At 34.0% G+C, this 21,814-nt stretch overlaps 1 protein-coding gene and 1 long non-coding RNA gene across 3 annotated transcripts in view; both read right to left on the bottom strand.

Moving 5' to 3' along the window:
- Positions 1 to 19,314: 19,314 nt before the first annotated feature.
- On the bottom strand, positions 19,315 to 19,854 carry LOC139890653 (pathogenesis-related protein PR-1-like). Its single transcript, XM_071873557.1, has one exon. It carries the CDS (start codon positions 19,852 to 19,854, stop codon positions 19,315 to 19,317), a length of 540 nt encoding a protein of 179 aa, XP_071729658.1.
- A 613-nt stretch (positions 19,855 to 20,467) lies between these two features.
- Positions 20,468 to 21,814, bottom strand: part of LOC139890654 (uncharacterized) — a 9,858-nt gene continuing 8,511 nt past the window's right edge. Inside the window, exons 4-5 of one of the 2 annotated variants that reach the window (XR_011773419.1) lie at positions 21,258 to 21,400; positions 20,468 to 20,811 (exon numbers count right to left, since the gene is read on the bottom strand). This is a non-coding gene — a long non-coding RNA (uncharacterized lncRNA). Of the gene's footprint in view, positions 20,812 to 21,257 lie in introns of both variants that reach the window. The other variant, XR_011773418.1, reaches the window with a different exon arrangement.

Raw genomic sequence — 21,814 nt, forward strand, 5'->3', positions numbered from 1 at the left:
TCCTACCTTCCACGTGTCAAACTTGAAGAAGTGTCTTGCTGCACCTGAACTTATCATACCACTTGAGGAACTTACGATTGACGACAAACTTCACTTTGTGGAAGAACCTGTTGAAATTATGGATCGTGAGATCAAAACTTTGAAACGCAACAAGATTCTGATCGTCCGAGTGCGATGGAATGCCAAACGAGGACCTGAGTTTACTTGGGAGCGAGAAGATCAAATGATGCAGAAGTATCCTCACCTTTTCCCGACTCCTCCATCTACCTCAGCTTAAAATTTCGGGACGAAATTTTCTTTAACAGGTGGGTAATGTAACGACCCTGGATTTTTCAACGTTTATTTATTAATAATTATTATTATTATTAATACGTGTGATTAAACGAATGTATGTTATTACATTTACATGTTGCCATGATTGCCCGAACTTGACTTTAATTGCCCGAAACGTCTTTGTGACACCCGGAACTTTCACGAATAATATTTTTAGATATTATTTACATTCATGATTAGTTTTATTAATCATTTTAATTAACTATGGTGATTAGTTAGTTACATGGGCTTTAAATGGATTAATTTGTTAATTAATAGAACTTGGACTTGTTTTATGTTAATGGACTCATGGATTTGGGCTTATAAGCCCACCCTACACCTTATTGGACTAATGTAGTGACCCGAACTTTTCCATGTTTATATATATTAATTGAGATTGATATTTACATGATCAAATGTTTCCAACATGTTAAGCAATCAAACTTGTTAAGACTTGATTAATTGAAATATGTTTCATATAGACAATTGACCACCCAAGTTGACTGGTGATTCACGAACGTTAAAACTTGTAAAAACTATATGATGACATATATATATATATATATATATATATATATATATATATATATATATAGTTAACATGATACTATGATAAGTAAACATATCATTAAGTATATTAACAATGAACTACATATGTAAAAACAAGACTACTAACTTAATGATTTTTAAACGAGACATATATGTAACGATTATCGTTGTAAAGACATTTAATGTATATATATCATATTAAGAGATATTCATACATTATAATATAATAATTTAAAATCTCATTTGATATTATAAACATTGGGTTAACAACATTTAACAAGATCGTTAACCTAAAGGTTTCAAAACAACACTTACATGTAACGACTAACGATGACTTAACGACTCAGTTAAAATGTATATACATGTAGTGTTTTAATATGTATTTATACACTTTTTAAAGACTTCAATACACTTATCAAAATACTTCTACTTAACAAAAATGCTTACAATTACATCCTCGTTCAGTTTCATCAACAATTCTACTCGTATGCACCCGTATTCGTACTCGTACAATACACAGCTTTTAGATGTATGTACTATTGGTATATACACTCCAATGATCAGCTCTTAGCAGCCCATGTGAGTCACCTAACACATGTGGGAACCATCATTTGGCAACTAGCATGAAATATCTCATAAAATTACAAAAATATGAGTAATCATTCATGACTTATTTACATGAAAACAAAATTACATATCCTTTATATCTAATCCATACACCAACGACCAAAAACACCTACAAACACTTTCATTCTTCAATTTTATTCATCTAATTGATCTCTCTCAAGTTCTATCTTCAAGTTCTAAGTGTTCTTCATAAATTCTACAAGTTCTAGTTACATAAAATCAAGAATACTTTCAAGTTTGCTAGCTCACTTCCAATCTTGTAAGGTGATCATCCAACCTCAAGAAATCTTTGTTTCTTACAGTAGGTTATCATTCTAATACAAGATAATAATCATATTCAAACTTTGGTTCAATTTCCATAACTATAACAATCTTATTTCAAGTGATGATCTTACTTGAACTTGTTTTCGTGTCATGATTCTGCTTCAAGAACTTCGAGCCATCCAAGGATCCGTTGAAGCTAGATCCATTTTTCTCTTTTCCAGTAGGTTTATCCAAGGAACTTAAGGTAGTAATGATATTCATAACATCATTCGATTCATACATATAAAGCTATCTTATTCGAAGGTTTAAACTTGTAATCACTAGAACATAGTTTAGTTAATTCTAAACTTGTTCACAAACAAAAGTTAATCCTTCTAACTTGACTTTTAAAATCAACTAAACACATGTTTTATATCTATATTATATGCTAACTTAATGATTTAACACCTGGAAACACGAAAAACACCGTAAAACCGGATTTACGCCGTCGTAGTAACACCGCGGGCTGTTTTGGGTTAGTTAATTAAAAACTATGATAAACTTTGATTTAAAAGTTGTTATTCTGAGAAAATGATTTTTATTATGAACATGAAACTATATCCAAAAATTATGGTTAAACTCAAAGTGGAAGTATGTTTTCTAAAATGGTCATCTAGACGTCGTTCTTTCGACTGAAATGACTACCTTAAAAAAATGACTTGTAACTTATTTTTCCGACTATAAACCTATACTTTTTCTGTTTATATTCATAAAATAGAGTTCAATATGAAACCATAGCAATTTGATTCACTCAAAACGGATTTAAAATGAAGAAGTTATGGGTAAAACAAGATTGGATAATTTTTCTCATTTTAGCTACGTGAAAATTGGTAACAAATCTATTCCAACCATAACTTAATCAACTTGTATTGTATATTATGTAATCTTGAGATACCATAGACACGTATACAATGTTTCGACCTATCATGTCGACACATCTATATATATTTCGGAACAACCATAGACACTCTATATGTGAATGTTGGAGTTAGCTATACAGGGCTGAGGTTGATTCCAAAATATATATAGTTTGAGTTGTGATCAATACTGAGATACGTATACACTGGGTCGTGGATTGATTCAAGATAATATTTATCGATTTATTTCTGTACATCTAACTGTGGACAACTAGTTGTAGGTTACTAACGAGGACAGCTGACTTAATAAACTTAAAACATCAAAATATATTAAAAGTGTTGTAAATATATTTTGAACATACTTTGATATATATGTATATATTGTTATAGGTTCGTGAATCAATCAGTGGCCAAGTCTTACTTCCCGACGAAGTAAAAATCTGTGAAAGCGAGTTATAGTCCCACTTTAAAAATCTAATATTTTTGGGATGAGAATACATGCAGGTTTTATAAATGATTTACAAAATAGACACAAGTACGTGAAACTACATTCTATGGTTGAATTATCGAAATCGAATATGCCCCTTTTTATTAAGTCTGGTAATCTAAGAATTAGGGAACAGACACCCTAATTGACGCGAATCCTAAAGATAGATCTATTGGGCCTAACAAACCCCATCCAAAGTACCAGATGCTTTAGTACTTCGAAATTTATATCATATCCGAAGGGTGTCCCGGAATGATGGGGATATTCTTATATATGCATCTTGTTAATGTCGGTTACCAAGTGTTCACCATATGAATGATTTTTATCTCTATGTATGGGATGTGTATTGAAATATGAAATCTTGTGGTCTATTATTATGATTTGATATATATAGGTTAAACCTATAACTCACCAACATTTTTGTTGACGTTTTAAGCATGTTTATTCTCAGGTGATTATTAAGAGCTTCCGCTGTCGCATACTTAAATAAGGACGAGATTTGGAGTCCATGCTTGTATGATATTGTGTAAAAACTGCATTCAAGAAACTTATTTTGTTGTAACATATTTGTATTGTAAACCATTATGTAATGGTCGTGTGTAAACAGGATATTTTAGATTATCATTATTTGATAATCTACGTAAAGCTTTTTAAACCTTTATTGATGAAATAAAGGTTATGGTTTATTTTAAAAATGAATGCAGTCTTTGAAAAATGTCTCATATAGAGGTCAAAACCTCGCAACGAAATCAATTAATATGGAACATTTTTAATCAATAAGAACGGGACATTTCAGTTGGTATCCGAGCGTTGGTCTTAAAGAACTAAAATTTTGCATTAGTGTGTCTTATCAAGTTTGTTAGGATGCATTAGTGAGTCTGGACTTCGATCGTGTTTACTTGAAAAATGATTGCTTAACAAATTTTGTTGGAAACTATATATTTTTAACATGTGAATATTATGTGATATATTAATCTCTTAACGCGTTTGATATTATGTGATAGATGTCTACCTCTAGAACAAGTCACATTGACTCACCTAATAATAATGAAGAGTCAAATGTAAATTGGAATGATTCGTGGACTGATTCACAAGTTCCCGAAGAGGAACCGGAAGAAGAGTCGGAACCAGAAGAAGAATCGAAACCGGAAGAAGAATCGGAACCGGAAGAAGAAATAGAACCGGTGGGGGAAATAATAAAACGGTTAAGTAAAAGAAAATTCTCAACCAACCGACCAAGGTTAATTATGGTCAATGGTGTTTCCGCCAAGGAAGCAAAATATTGGGAGGATTACCAATTCTCCGATGAATCGGATTCCGACGAGAATTCCGATGATGTTATAGAAATTACCCCAACTGAATTTAAAAAGGCAAAAGAAAATAATAAGGGAAAGGGCATAAAAATAGAGAAATCTAATTCCAACCCCGATGAACTTTATATGTATCGTCAACCCCCGAAGTCCTTAAGTTGTAACAATGACCCAGGAACCTCTAAACCACCAGGTTTTTCTAAACCAATGTGGAAAACGACGGCTCGTATTAGGGGAACATCATATATCCCTAGAAACTTGGCAAAACGAACCAAAACCGAAGAAGAAGAAACAAGCGAGTCGGAATAAGATAGTTGTATTCGTGTGGTGTAGTATATGTAATATAGTGTGCTTATGCTTTATGATATATGTAAAAATTGCTTGTATTAATAAGTATTTTTTTTATGAATCTAACTCTTGTCTATTTTACAGTATAAAAACACAAAATGGATAGACAACCCAATATTTTAAGAGACCTACTCGGAGACATGATTGATGAAATCTTGTCTAGAGTCGGTCAGAATTCTTCGGCACAACTATTTAAGGCGAGATCAGTTTGTAAGACATTCGAAGAACTTTCCAAGAATGCCTTGGTTTATAAAAGGCTTTCGTTTGAAAGATGGGGGATATCACATTGGGAAATCCATAAGTTACGATGTGTTTACTTTGACGCATATATTGCGGGGAACCCAAATGCTATTTTACGCAATGGGTTAAGAAATTATTTTGACTCAATATATCCGAATATTGGACTTTGTGATTTAGAAAAAGCGGCTAACATATAACATGCGACATAAAGAAGCATGTTATGCTTACGGATTAGTAATGTTCGCTTCTCACCAAAGTGAGAACAAGAACATCGGGCTACAAATATTAAACAAAACGTTCCCACAAGTGACGGAGTCGGTAATTGGGGTAAGAAATGAGGTTTTTAGATTGTTACGGGACTGTTGGACATTACGTAACCCTCGTCCCTTTGACGACGTTACAACACACTGTCTTATCAACGGCCATAATGGTTATGTTCCACAAGACCAAGGATGGGAAGTAATCCTAGTAAAACCAGAATGCATGACTTGTTTCTGGACGTATGAATTACGTGTCTTTATTGCCTTTGCTGAACGACTTGTGTACTAGCTAGAATTATCTTCACAACCATCTTGTATCAAATTTATTGTGTGCTATATTTCATGCTATATGTAAAATAAGCGGTATTGTAAGTTTGTAAAATATTGTGTAAATATTTGAACGCGAAATATTATTATAATCAGTTTTTCATATAGAATTGTAGTAGTTGAATTGTATATTAGCTACTAAGTATGAACTTAACGGGTAGGTACTACCCGAATTTAAACTTATAAAACGCTAATATGAAGAAAAAGCTTTTATAAATGAGTTCATATTATGCTACGAAATACTATTAACTACTCTTAATATTCTGTATGATTAACTTGTTCCATTTGACTATTTTGAAGGTAATGGCACCGACTACTCGACACACCGTGAATATGAATGAAGAGGAATTCTGTACTTTTCTAGCTTCAAACATAGCCGCAGTACAGGCTGCGCTACATACCAACAATAACCTTGGATCTAGCAGTACAGGAAATCGTGTAGGATGCACCTACAAAGAATTCACTGCCTGCAAACCTTTGGAATTTGATGGAACCGAAGGACCGATCGGATTGAAACGGTGGACCGAGAAGGTCGAATCGGTGTTTGCCATAAGTAAGTGTACTGAAGAGGACAAAGTAAAGTACGCTACGCATACCTTCACAGGTTCTGCGTTAACATGGTGGAATACCTATCTAGAGCAAGTGGGACAAGACGATGCGTACGCACTACCGTGGTCAGCATTCAAGCACTTGATGAACGAGAAGTACCGTCCCAGAACCGAGGTCAATAAGCTCAAGACAGAACTTAGAGGGTTACGAACCCAAGGATTTGATATTACCACGTACGAAAGACGATTCACAGAATTGTGCCTATTGTGTCCGGGAGCATTCGAAGATGAGGAAGAGAAGATCGACGCGTTTGTGAAAGGATTACCGGAAAGAATCCAAGAAGATATAAGTTCACATGAGCCCGCCTCCATACAACAGGCATGTAGAATGGCTCACAAACTAGTGAACCAGATTGAAGAAAGAATTAAAGAACAGACTGCTGAAGAGGCCAATGTGAAGCAAGTCAAAAGAAAGTGGGAGGAAAACGGTGATAAGAATCACCAATACAACAACAACAGCAATTACAACAATAATCGCAACAATTATCCCAACAATCGCAACATCAATCGCAACTACAACAAACGGCCCAACAACAACAACAACAACAACAACAACAACTACAACAATCATCCCAACAACAATAATAACCGCAACAACAACAACAATCAGAAGCAGCTATGCCAAAGGTGTGAAAAGTATCACTCGGGGTTCTGCACCAAATTTTGCAACAAGTGTAAAAGAAATGGTCATAGCGCGGTGAAGTGTGAGGTCTACGGAACAGGGGTTAATAGAACGAAAGGAATAAATGGTGTCGGAACGAGTAATGGCGGAGCAAGTAGTGTCGGAGCAAGTTATGCCAATGTAGTTTGTTATAAATGTGGAAAACCGGGCCACATTATTAGAAATTGCCCGAACCAGGAGAACACGAATGGACAAGGCCGCGGAAGAGTTTTCAATATTAATGCGGCAGAGGCACAGGAAGACCCGGAGCTTGTTACGGGTACGTTTCTTATTGACAATAAATCTGCTTACGTTTTATTTGATTCGGGTACGGATAGAAGCTATATGAGTAGAGATTTTTGTGCTAAATTAAGTTGTCCATTGACGCCTTTGGATAGTAAATTTTTACTCGAATTAGCAAATGGTAAATTAATTTCAGCAGATAATATATGTCAGAATCGAGAAATTAAACTGGTTAGCGAAACATTTAAGATTGATTTGATACCAGTAGAGTTAGGGAGTTTTGATGTGATAATCGGTATGGACTGGTTGAAAGAAGTGAAAGCAGAGATCGTTTGTTACAAAAATGCAATTCGCATTATACGAGAAAAAGGAAAACCTTTAATGGTGTACGGAGAAAAGGGCAACACGAAGCTACATCTTATTAGTAATTTGAAGGCATAAAAACTAATAAGAAAAGGTTGCTATGCTGTTCTAGCACACGTCGAGAAAGTACAAACTAAAGAAAACAGCATCAATGATGTTCCCATTGCAAAAGAATTTTCCGATGTATTTCCGAAAGAATTACCGGGATTACCCCCACATCGATCCGTTGAATTTCAAATAGATCTTGTACCAGGAGCTGCACCAATAGCTCGTGCTCCTTACAGACTCGCACCAAGCGAGATGAAAGAACTGCAAAGCCAATTACAAGAACTTTTAGAGCGTGGTTTCATTCGACCAAGCACATCACCGTGGGGAGCTCCTGTTTTGTTTGTCAAGAAGAAAGATGGTACATTCAGATTGTGTATCGACTACCGAGAGTTGAACAAACTTACCATCAAGAACCGCTACCCACTACCGAGAATCGACGACTTATTTGATCAACTACAAGGCTCGTCTGTTTATTCAAAGATTGACTTACGTTCCGGGTATCATCAAATGCGGGTGAAAGAAGATGATATTCCAAAGACTGCTTTCAGAACATGTTACGGTCATTACGAGTTTATGGTTATGCCGTTTGGTTTAACTAATACCCAGCTGTGTTCATGGACCTTATGAACCGAGTGTGTGGACCATACCTTGACAATTTTGTCATTGTTTTCATTGATGACATACTTATTTACTCAAAGAATGACCAAGAACACGGTGAACATTTGAGAAAGGTGTTAGAAGTATTGAGGAAGGAAGAATTGTACGCTAAGTTTTCAAAGTGTGCATTTTGGTTGGAAGAAGTTCAATTCCTCGGTCACATAGTGTGATGACCCAGAAATTTCGACTAAATTTAAACTTAATCTTTGTATGATTAACATTTCCGACACGATAAGCAAAGTCTGTAAAACTGAATCTCAAAATTTTTGAATTACTTTTATATATTTAAATACCTTCGGTTGTTTTCGACGATTCGCGAACAATTATATGTAAAAAGATACATATATACTATAACATGAAAAGGTAACAATGTATTAATTGTTTGATACCGTACATTAAACTTATTGGTTTAAATATCTATTTGAATGTATATGATAAGTTGAAATATTTATTATTAAAATTTATTTATAAATAACGTCCAATGTGTATTTAAAAACTGATTTATGTATATTAAAAAGATATATACATATATATAACAAACGATAGTAACATTCGTTTATTGATTCAATTGATATTTAGATAAGTTAACTAAAGCGTTTAAGATGAACCAGTTAAACACTAATTTGCTACAGTGTTTTCAAATTGCCACATTACTCAAAATGCTACAGTGTTTTCGAAAATCACTATTTGCTACAGTGAAATTGACTTTGCTACAGTGAATTGCTACAGTAAAAATTGACTTTGCTACAGTAACTTTGCTACAGTAAAACACTATTTTAAAATGTATTTTTAACAAATAACGAGACGATGATTTATAGAAGTAAATGACCAAAATACTCGAAAGTTTAAGATATACTATGAGTGGTATAGTTTATGGATAACTTAAGGCTATATCTTGACAAAGGTACGTGTCATGAAACGTAAAATGCAAGTTTTCTCAGCGTACGAAAGGACATTCGAAAAACCAGAACCGGGACATAAGTCGAGTGATGACGTACGACTTATCGGAACAAAAATTACAAGTCAACTATGCACTTGAATTTAATATAATATATAATTAATTATTTAAATTATATATATTATATTAATATTTAATTATGTCGACAAGCTAGGAGCCAAAACAATGTGAGCTGTCCCTGGTCCTCATGCGAGTCGCATGGCCAGAAGGCCATTTCCATGCGAGTCGCATGACTCCAGATTTCAGGCCACATCTATAAATTTCAGTGTTTTCGCTCGATTTAAATCACACACATACACAAATATATATATACTCCGTAATATTATTTATTATTTATTATTATTATTATTATTATTATTATTATTAATAAGATTATTATTAATCTTATTATTTTTTTTATTATTATTAGTGTTATTATTTTTGCGATACAAAAATAATAATGTACAAAAAAATATTACGACGGAGTGCTGTCCAAGTAATTTTCAAAATATGTTTTCGAGCGGGAAAGAGCTAAGGAAAATATGAGTTATTGCCAAGGAAATTATGGGTAATGTTCGGGGGTATTTTTGTGAATCAAACCTCGTGTTTATCATCTCCGATGCGTCTACGTGCTTTCCTGCAATATTGTATATCAATATTAAACTGTGAGTTTCATTTGCTCCCTTTTTAAATGCTTTTGCAATATATATTTTTGGGCTGAGAATACATGGGCTACTTTTATAACTATTTTTATGAAATGAATACAAATACTAAAACTGATTTTTCGTGAGTTTCATTGCTCCCTTTTTAATTGCTTTTGCAATATATTTTTGGGCTGAGAATACATGCACTCTATTTTAAACACAATGGACACAAGTACATACTAAATTCTACAACGAGTTTGAACCGAAAATCCCTTAGCTTTGGTAACTAGTAACTGTCAGTTATAAGAACTGGTGGGCGCGAGTAGTTGTATATGGATCCATAGGGCTTGATATCCCTGTCCGAGCTAGAACGCTAGCCTTTTAACGGACGTATGCTATTTGAGAAGCGTACACGTTGGTTTGCGTGTATTATTAAGATGATTATACAAAGGGTACAAATTATATAGACATTAAAGTTTAGTTACCAGGGTGCTCAATTTTGTAGAACGGATTGATAAATGTTTCGAATGAAACAACTGAAATCTTGTGATCCACCTTTTATGTAAAACCTATTGATAAACGTTTTGAATAAAACAACTGAACTTTTGTAATCCACATTGATATACGGATTATGTGTAATATTAAAACTATGAACTCACCAACCTTTGTGTTGACACTTGTTAGCATGTTTATTCTCAGGTTTCTAGAAGTCTTCCGCTGTTTGCTCATACGTGATACAAGTTATGTGCTTGGAGTCATACATGCTATATACAAGAAACTTGCATTCATCAAACCATTACCATGTATCTTATTTTGACTGTATTGTCAACAGATGTATTATTGTAAACCATTTAAATGGTGAATGTCTATACGTAGGAATCATCAGATGTAAAAAAACCTGGAATTTATATATTCATTTATGAAATACCTTTTCAAACGAATGCAATGTTACAAAACGTATCACATAGAGGTCAAATACCTCGCAATGAAATCAATGAATGACGTGTTCGTCCATATGGATTTGGAGCGATCGTCACACATAGTGAACAAAGAAGGTATTAAGGTGGATCCGGCAAAGATAGAAACTGTTGAAAAGTGGGAAACCCAGAATACTCTGAAACACATACGCCAGTTTTTAGGACTAGCTGGTTACTACAGAAGGTTCATCCAAGACTTTTCCAGAATAGCAAAACCCTTGACTGCATTAACGCATAAAGGGAAGAAATTTGAATGGAATGATGAACAAGAGAAAGCGTTTCAGTTATTGAAGAAAAAGCTAACTACGGCACCTATATTGTCATTGCCTGAAGGGAATGATGATTTTGTGATTTATTGTGACGCATCAAAGCAAGGTCTCGGTTGTGTATTAATGCAACGAACGAAGGTGATTGCCAATGCGTCTAGACAATTGAAGATTCACGAACAAAATTATACGACGCATGATTTGGAATTAGGCGCGGTTGTTTTTGCATTAAAGACTTGGAGGCACTACTTATATGGGGTCAAAAGTATTATATATACCGACCACAAAAGTCTTCAACACATATTTAATCAGAAAAAACTGAATATGAGGCAGCGTAGGTGGATTGAATTATTGAATGATTACGACTTTGAGATTCGTTACCACCCGGGGAAGGCAAATGTGGTAGCCGATGCCTTGAGCAGGAAGGACAGAGAACCCATTCGAGTAAAATCTATGAATATAATGATTCATAATAACCTTACTACTCAAATAAAGGAGGCGCAACAAGGAGTTTTAAAAGAGGGAAATTTAAAGGATGAAATACCTAAAGAATCAGAGAAGCATCTTAATATTCGGGAAGACGGAACCTGGTATAGGGCTGAAAGGATTTGGGTACCAAAATTTGGAGATATGAGAGAAATGGTACTTAGAGAAGCTCATAAAACCAGATACTCAATACATCCTGGAACGGGGAAGATGTACAAGGATCTCAAGAAACATTTTTGGTGGCCGGGTATGAAAGCCGATGTTGCTAAATATGTAGGAGAATGTTTGACGTGTTCTAAGGTCAAAGCTGAGCATCAGAAACCATCAGGTCTACTTCAACAACCCGAAATCCCAGAATGGAAATGGGAAAACATTATAGTGGATTTCATCACTAAATTGCCAAGGACTGCAAGTGGTTTTGATACTATTTGGGTAATAGTTGATCGTCTCACCAAATCAGCACACTTCCTGCCAATAAGAGAAGATGACAATATGGAGAAGTTAGCACGACTGTATTTGAAGGAAGTCGTCTCCAGACATGGAATACCAATCTCTATTATCTCTGATAGGGATGGCAGATTTATTTCAAGATTCTGGCAGACATTACAGTAAGCATTAGGAACTCGTCTAGACATGAGTACTGCCTATCATCCACAAACTGATGGGCAAAGCAAAAGGACGATACAAACGCTTGAAGACATGCTACGAGCATGTGTTATTGATTTCGGAAACAGTTGGGATCGACATCTACCGTTAGCAGAATTTTCCTACAACAACAGCTACCATTCAAGCATTGAGATGGCGCCGTTTGAAGCACTTTATGGTAGAAAGTGTAGGTCTCCGATTTGTTGGAGTGAAGTGGGGGATAGACAGATTACGGGTCCGGAGATTATACAAGAAACTACCGAGAAGATCATCCAAATTCAACAACGGTTGAAAACCGCCCAAAGTCGACAAAAGAGCTACGCTGACATTAAAAGAAAAGATATAGAATTTGAAATTGGAGAGATGGTCATGCTTAAAGTTGCACCTTGGAAAGGCGTTGTTCGATTTGGTAAACGAGGGAAATTAAATCCAAGGTATATCGGACCATTCAAGATTATTGATCGTGTCGGACCAGTAGCTTACCGACTTGAGTTACCTCAACAACTCGCGGCTGTACATAACACTTTCCACGTCTCGAATTTGAAGAAATGTTTTGCTAAAGAAGATCTCACTATTCCGTTAGATGAAATCCAAATCAACGAAAAACTTCAATTCATCGAAGAACCCGTCGAAATAATGGATCGTGAGGTTAAAAGACTTAAGCAAAACAAGATACCAATTGTTAAGGTTCGATGGAATGCTCGTAGAGGACCCGAGTTTACCTGGGAGAGTGAAGATTAGATGAAGAAGAAATACCCGCATCTATTTCAGAAGATTCGTCAACACCTTCAACAGCTTAAAATTTCGGAACGAAATTTATTTAACGGGTAGGTACTGTAGTGACCCGAAATTTTCCATGTTTATATATATTAATTGAGATTGATATTTACATGATTAAATGTTTCCAACATGTTAAGCAATCAAACTTGTTAAGGCTTGATTAATTGAAATATGTTTCATATAGACAATTGACCACCCAAGTTTACCGGTGATTCACGAACATTAAAACTTGTAAAAACTATATGATGACATATATATGGATATATATATATATAGTTAACATGATACTATGATAATATAATAATTTAAAATCTCATTTGATATTATAAACATTGGGTTAACAACATTTAACAAGATCGTTAACCTAAAGGTTTCAAAACAACACTTACATGTAACGACTAACGATGACTTAACGACTCAGTTAAAATGTATATACATGTAGTGTTTTAATATGTATTTATACACTTTTGAAAGACTTCAATACACTTATTAAAATACTTCTACTTAACAAAAATGCTTACAATTACATCCTCGTTCAGTTTCATCAACAATTCTACTCGTATGCACCCGTATTCGTACTCGTACAATACACAGCTTTTAGATGTATGTACTATTGGTATATACACTCCAATGATCAGCTCTTAGCAGCCTATGTGATTCACCTAACACATGTGGGAACCATCATTTGGCAACTAGCATGAAATATCTCATAAAATTACAAAAATATGAGTAATCATTCATGACTTATTTACATGAAAACAAAATTACATATCCTTTATATCTAATCCATACACCAACGACCAAAAACACCTACAAACACTTTCATTCTTCAATTTTCTTCATCTAATTGATCTCTCTCAAGTTCTATCTTCAAGTTCTAAGTGTTCTTCATAAATTCTACAAGTTCTAGTTACATAAAATCAAGAATACTTTCAAGTTTGCTAGCTCACTTCCAATCTTGTAAGGTGATTATCCAACCTCAAGAAATCTTTGTTTCTTACAGTAGGTTATCATTCTAATACAAGGTAATAATCATATTCAAACTTTGGTTCAATTTCTATAACTATAACAATCTTATTTCAAGTGATGATCTTACTTGAACTTGTTTTCGTGTCATGATTCTGCTTCAAGAACTTCGAGCCATCCAAGGATCCGTTGAAGCTAGATCCATTTTTCTCTTTTCCAATAGGTTTATCCAAGGAACTTAAGGTATTAATGATGTTCATAACATCATTCGATTCATACATATAAAGCTATCTTATTCGAAGGTTTAAACTTGTAATCACTATAACATAGTTTAGTTAATTCTAAACTTGTTCGCAAACAAAAGTTAATCCTTCTAACTTGACTTTTAAAATCAACTAAACACATGTTCTATATCTATATGATATGCTAACTTAATGATTTAACACCTGGAAACACGAAAAACACCGTAAAACCGGATTTACGCCGTCGTAGTAACACCGCGGGCTGTTTTGGGTTAGTTAATTAAAAACTATGATAAACTTTGATTTAAAAGTTGTTATTCTGAGAAAATGATTTTTATTATGAACATGAAACTATATCCAAAAATTATGATTAAACTCAAAGTGGAAGTATGTTTTCTAAAATGGTCATCTAGACGTCGTTCTTTCGACTGAAATGACTACCTTAACAAAAATGACTTGTAACTTATTTTCCGACTATAAACCTATACTTTTTCTGTTTATATTCATAAAATAGAGTTCAATATGAAACCATAGCAATTTGATTCACTCAAAACGGATTTAAAATGAAGAAGTTATGGGTAAAACAAGATTGGATAATTTTTCTCATTTTAGCTACGTGAAAATTGGTAACAAATCTATTCCAACCATAACTTAATCAACTTGTATTGTATATTATGTAATCATGAGATACCATAGACACGTATACAATGTTTCGACCTATCATGTCGACACATCTATATATATTTCGGAACAACCATAGACACTCTATATGTGAATGTTGGAGTTAGCTATATAGGGCTGAGGTTGATTCCAAAATATATATAGTTTGAGTTGTGATCAATACTGAGATACGTATACACTGGGTCGTGGATTGATTCAAGATAATATTTATCGATTTATTTCTGTACATCTAACTGTGGACAACTAGTTGTAGGTTACTAACGAGGACAGCTGACTTAATAAACTTAAAACATCAAAATATATTAAAAGTGTTGTAAATATATTTTGAACATACTTGGATATATATGTATATATTGTTATAGGTTCGTGAATCAATCAGTGGCCAAGTCTTACTTCCCGACGAAGTAAAAATCTGTGAAAGCGAGTTATAGTCCCACTTTTAAAATCTAATATTTTTGGGATGAGAATACATGCAGGTTTTATAAATGATTTACAAAATAGACACAAGTACGTGAAACTACATTCTATGGTTGAATTATCGAAATCGAATATGCCCCTTTTTATTAAGTCTGGTAATCTAAAAATTAGGGAACAGACACCCTAATTGACGCGAATTCTAAAGATAGATCTATTGGGCCTAACAAACCCCATCCAAAGTACCGGATGCTTTAGTACTTCGAAATTTATATCATATCCGAAGGGTGTCCCGGAATGATGGGGATATTCTTATATATGCATCTTGTTAATGTCGGTTACCAGGTGTTCACCATATGAATGATTTTTATCTCTATGTATGGGATGTGTATTGAAATATGAAATCTTGTGGTCTATTATTATGATTTGATATATATATAGGTTAAACCTATAACTCACCAACATTTTTGTTGACGTTTTAAGCATGTTTATTCTCAGGTGATTATTAAGAGCTTCCGCTGTCGCATACTTAAATAAGGACGAGATTTGGAGTCCATGCTTGTATGATATTGTGTAAAAACTGCATTCAAAAAACTTATTTTGTTGTAACATATTTGTATTGTAAACCATTATGTAATGGTCGTGTGTAAACAGGATATTTTAGATTATCATTATTTGATAATCTACGTAAAGCTTTTTAAACCTTTATTGATGAAATAAAGGTTATGGTTTATTTTAAAAATGAATGCAGTCTTTGAAAAACGTCTCATATAGAGGTCAAAACCTCGCAACGAAATCAATTAATATGGAACGTTTTTAATCAATAAGAACGGGACATTTCAACTAACTGGTCCATTACTACTACTTGTAAGTATCATTTGAACATGAACTAGTTAGTTTAATGCTTAGGAATCTTGTTACTTCTCCTCCCCATGCACATACCACCTTGTAACCAACTTTAATGAGCTTTACATGCTAGAAACCATTGAATTAATCCCCTCCCCCTCTTTGTTTTCTGCTGGCCGTAGCTTTTTGGTATGGAGGGAGTCAAATTTCTTTTTTTTTACTTACTACTTGTTCACTTGTATACTTCATTCAAACACATACACAAATACTTGTAATTTCTCTCAAACATTCTCTCTTTTCTCTCTAGTTGTTGTAAGTAACTTGGACTCTTTTTCTCTTCTTCATTTCTTGTAAAAACCGAAACCAAACATCACTTAATCATCATCATCTTTTGTTACTTGTAGTTTGATTACTTGTTGTTGTTAGTTTGTTACATATAATTGTTAGTTGTTCTTTACTAGTTACAAGATCAAACTTACTAGTTTGATTCTTCATAATATCTTGTATTTATCAAGAACACAAGAACATAAACTTACTAGTTTATGATTCTACTTTTATTGTTTCAAAGATTGTAAATTCATGTGTTGAAATCATACTTGTAGTTCTTGAAGTAAACTTAAAGTTTACTTTACTTAAAGATCAAACTTTGGTTGAATCTTTAAAAGTATGAACAATCATGAACCTTTTACATATTTACTTAGTTTACTTCTTCTTGCACTTTACTTTCATGTAATTAGTTTAAATGGTCAAGTACTACAAGTTAGTCTTGATCTCATTAATCTTGAACTAAAAGTTAACCTTGAAAGTTCAAGAACACACAAATAAGTTTTCTTTAAATATAACTTTGTATACTTATGCTTGATCTAGACTTTTGAGTCTTGGATCTTCAAGATCTAACTAAGAACTATGTTCTACATCTTAAGATCTTGATTAGTTAGTTTACTTTCAAGTTTATAACTTGTTATTAGCTTTAAAGTTCATGTATGTGTTAGATCTAAGACTTTGATGTAACTTTGGTTCATCAAAACACTTGCAACACTTAAGTGAGTTGTGCTTCATGTCTTAGACTTGCACTTGGGTTATGATGGTCAAATATTGGTCAAGATGATGCAAACACATCAACGAATTGTACACTTGAAGCTATATGCATCAAGGATGAGAACCGTGATAAACATCGAGCACCGGAACCCATTATTTTCTGTTTACTGTCTTCTACATACTGTTTTGGTGATTCTGTAACAGACCAGTAGACCTGGTCTGTTGTGGTTATGATTTTAAAATATCTCTTTTTGAGTAGATAACTTTTCATATAGGACTCGTCTTCATCCGAGTTACGGTTTAGGATTTATGGCCCTCCGATCGTCACTAGGTCCTTTTAACGTTGTGCAGAAATTTAAGACCTACTCGCACTTAAACCGTCACCACGGTTAAACGAAGACGAGTTTTCTTCTGTAAATATTACCACACTTAAAGGACTCGTATACGGAGCCATGGCCACTGGTCTCACCTTAATTCAGTAAGGGTAGAGGCCGTGGTGACTGACTGAAGTCAGCCTTTGTTTTAAACTACTTTCATAAACGAAACTTACTTTATGCCTTATGTTTGATGATGAATGATGATGACCCTTAAGACCTTATTTACATACTTTTAAACCTATTAAGACGATTTACTGACTTAGTACTATTTGACTTAGGTTGAGGACCTTCGGACCGATTACTTGCACACCTTTTTCGAACCGACTTTACGACTACATTATCATTATGAGTTATAGCATCCCTTTTTACTTTAACTATTTTGGGACTGAGAATACATGCGATTTTTACGTTTTACATACTAGGCACGAGTACTTAAACTTATATATGTGTGGGTTATACAACGGCATAAACATTCCCTTTAGCTCGGTAACGTTTAATCATTGGTTTTTGAACCATGAACGCGAATCTTAGATATGGATCCATAGGGTTTGACATCCCCACTCGGGCTAGTCACGCTAGCATTTAACGAGTGTTTAATACTTCGTAGACATACGCACTTGCCAAGTGTACTTTCAGGGGGTATAAACGTTAAGTTAGTTACCAAGTGCCCACGGTTAACATATACTTTATCATACTGTTTTGAAACGCTCTTTGTAGCACTGAAATCTCGTGGCCTACCTTACATACTGTTATACTTAAACTATAGCTCACCAACCTTTGTGTTGACGTTTTTAAGCATGTTTTTCTCAGGTGCTTGAGGTTAGCTTCCGCTGTGTACTAGTCGTGCTGTAGACACCCGCTGCTTAGAGTTGCTATCGCATGAACTATTTTATTTTGCATTCAAACATTCGTACTTTTGAACTATGACTTGTAACAACCGTTGTGGTCACATACACTTATTATCTGCTTCTACTTAGTGAAGCATGCTTTTGGATTGTAAAACATTTGATGTCGGTTATGACGTCACTTTATTATTGAATGCAAACTCTTTTTGAAAACGCATATAGTACATAACCTTGTAATGATCCTGTTGTTGATGATTCGTACACGATGGTTTTGTACGGGGCATCACACTTCGTCTTTCGAATCACCTAAATCATATGTTATTAAGTCATGCACGGGTAAAACGTTACATAGAGATAAAATCGAAGGAAATGTTTAACCTGATTTGAGGGGCAAGTAGTCGTAGTGGTGTTTTCGAGGTGCTTCATTTGTGGGTGTTCGTTTGGCTCGACCAATTATGTGTTTGTTTTTGTTTTTTTTTTTTTTTGTTTCTTTGTATTGAGTTATTGTTCCCCATTTCCTGTCCTTGATTGTATTGGTCATGTTTGTTTGTTTTGTGGTTAGTCGGTTTAGTTGGTTAGTTTTCGGTTTTCTCTTGTATCTCTTCAAGCTAGGCTCGCTTGTAAATAGCCGTTTCTGACTCATCTTGTTTGTTAGGTTGTGCTTTCTAGTTGCGAGCTCTGCTTGATTCCCTTGTATTTTTCGATAGGTTTGTTCATCTTTCAATGAATATTCCTTCATTATTTACGTTATTTGTTTTTTCACATAAAAAAAAAACATCAACCAATGACCAAACCAAAAGAACGAATATATGGCACACATTTGAATAATTTTACAATAAATAAATAAATTAAATAATAAGAAAATAAAGGAAATAACATACAAACATCTCAAGAATATACACATGTACTTGCATAAGTATATAGATGTACGTGGATATCATCTGAACATTATAAAAATGTCATACACAAATCAGTAAGGTCTCTCACCAATATAATTCCCAGGAGGATCATAATTACAAATCATGAAAACACCCCTGTTCTGAAAACAATTCACACTAGAACACCCAATTCTCCTAGTGTCCTTCCAAACAATTTGTGTATAATGTCCACACTCTTGTCCTGCATTACACGAATTCGATTCATAAGTGTACCAACGTTGCTCTCCGACCCATGCGGCTGCAGCTTGAGCAGGATTCCATCCATAACCACTTCCCCAAAATATGTTCTCCCCATATAGCCCATTTGAATGCTCTAACAAGCAATCTCTTTGTCTTAGTTTAACGTAGGAGTTTGCATACCGCTCAAGTCGTGGGTCCCATACGAGTGGTGGCAAACGATGGGCTGCTCTAGCTTGATTCTGAAGATATATGAAGCTGTTGATCATGGCATTATGTTTAGTGACTTGGGGTTTATTAGTTTTAAAGATTTGTGTTTTGTTATTTGTGATAGCATTGGTGCTAGAAATTATGATAACAAAAAAGAAGATTAATGTGATGGAAGGAAACCACATTGGAGATGATTTGATCATGTGTTTTATTCAGTTCCCTTGGTGGGAACTTTTTTAAGGTATACAAAATGAAAGATTTTTATAAGGCAACATGGAAAATGATTAAATAAATTATACTGTAAATTAATAAGAAATAAATTAAATAAAATTAAAACAAAACAAAGGAATAATATAAAAGGACGTAGTAGGTGTTTGTGGAGAACTTAAGTGGCACCCATGATCGAATATGGTTGCCATACTCTTTGGTGAGAACAAAACTAAGTCATTTTCAACCATTATACTTTTCTTTTTTCCATTTAATTATTATTATAATCATAAATCCAAAATTAACTAAAGATTTTCCTAGTTTAATCACAACCTTTTTATCAGTTTTATTTTTGGTTTAGATAAATAAACCAAGGGTGAAAGATTGAAAAAGTTGAATAATTATTATTTAATTATGACGTTTTCACCCATTTTTCATTAGTTTTTTATTACAATTAACTAGCTTAAGAACCGCGGAATCGCGGGTTTATGCAATAAACTTTTCATGTATAAAAATTTATGGGTTTGGTCGTGTAAAAAATACAAATTCAACGGGTATGCCCGAGGAATTGTTTTTAGATGAACAACCGAAAACATTTACAAAATGACGACAGCATGACAAAAACTAAAAACCAAACCTAAAATGGGAGCCTCTTAATGAACATTCCAGTTCCAAGTTTTAACATTACACACATAAATGAGTAAATGACAATAAACTTATACCAAAATCAAAACATACTAAACTTGACACAAATGGGGTAGAACAAACGCAACATAGCCTCGGCACATTTGCAGTATCTTTATCATCTTCACCATCATTAAGTGCAGCAGCAAATCCACCAATGTTTGAGTTCATATCCATTACATTTCTAATAAAATCCTTTTAAAAGATCTCATTTGCTTCCAATACTCAACCACTATATGATACCATGTGTTCTACATTATAACATTGATTATAAGCTATCTGGCACACTACTATCATCATACATAAAAAAATTGGAAAGAAATAGATTATTCCATATAAATACTTACAGGGTCTTTTGAAACTAATTAGGACTAACACCAATTTCATCAAGCAGAGGGGGCGGCCTTGTCTATATAAAATAGGGATTGATTAACTATGTCCCAAGGTAGTCATTAATTTACTCAAACCTTTTGATTATAACATAATAAAACTCATTTTATACATGTCTATATAAAATACAGGGCATTTAACTATTTATAGACATGTAAAACAAATGAGTTTAAAAACTCGTAACATTTGTTGATTCTTTCGTGATTATTAAAGTGAAATCTTCTTAAGGCAAAACTTTAATTTAATCATAGTAGGTCTTCACCATCAAAGTCAATCAAACTTAAGAACTACTCTATACGGAGGGTACCTCAAAAGCAGTCTTGAATCGTTCAAAGAGACTGCTTCACATTAGGGCAAGCCCACCCAACAAGTGTATCAACATATCCCTAGGAACTCCTTGTCAAAATGCCACAAAACAAATTTGTCTGACTGTCCGATTAATGCTATAACCTTCATAAAATCAAAAAGTAACCTGATAAGCAACACTAATGTTGGAACCTTTAGATAGACCTTTTGGTGTACCGGCCAAGGGTGACTTAGCTTACCATTATCAACCATGATCAAGACCATTCAAGCAACCCAAACTATATTCTCCAGACATAAATTATAACCACATATTTCCTTACCAACGAAACTCTTCTGTTTTTATTCTACTTAACATGATGTCAGTTAACAATATCGCACACCAGGTAGCAAACTTAAAGATTCATAAAAGTAGTAACCTTTATAGCTAAACTTCAGAAACACATATACCATACCGAAGCCCAAAATCAGTGATTATAAGAAACAAAATGCCAAAGAACTAAAACAAAAACAAAAAAACCAAAGTACAAATTATAAAATTAAAGCAAAGGTTGGAACGTT

This window comes from Rutidosis leptorrhynchoides, chromosome 2 (genome assembly GCF_046630445.1).
Source record: "Rutidosis leptorrhynchoides isolate AG116_Rl617_1_P2 chromosome 2, CSIRO_AGI_Rlap_v1, whole genome shotgun sequence".
Classification (NCBI taxonomy): domain Eukaryota; kingdom Viridiplantae; phylum Streptophyta; class Magnoliopsida; order Asterales; family Asteraceae; genus Rutidosis; species Rutidosis leptorrhynchoides.

What these genes read in the sequence shown, in the direction of transcription:
- LOC139890653 (XM_071873557.1), bottom strand. Translation starts at nt 19,854, where the DNA reads ATGTGGTTTCCTTCCATCACATTAATCTTCTTTTTTGTTATCATAATT.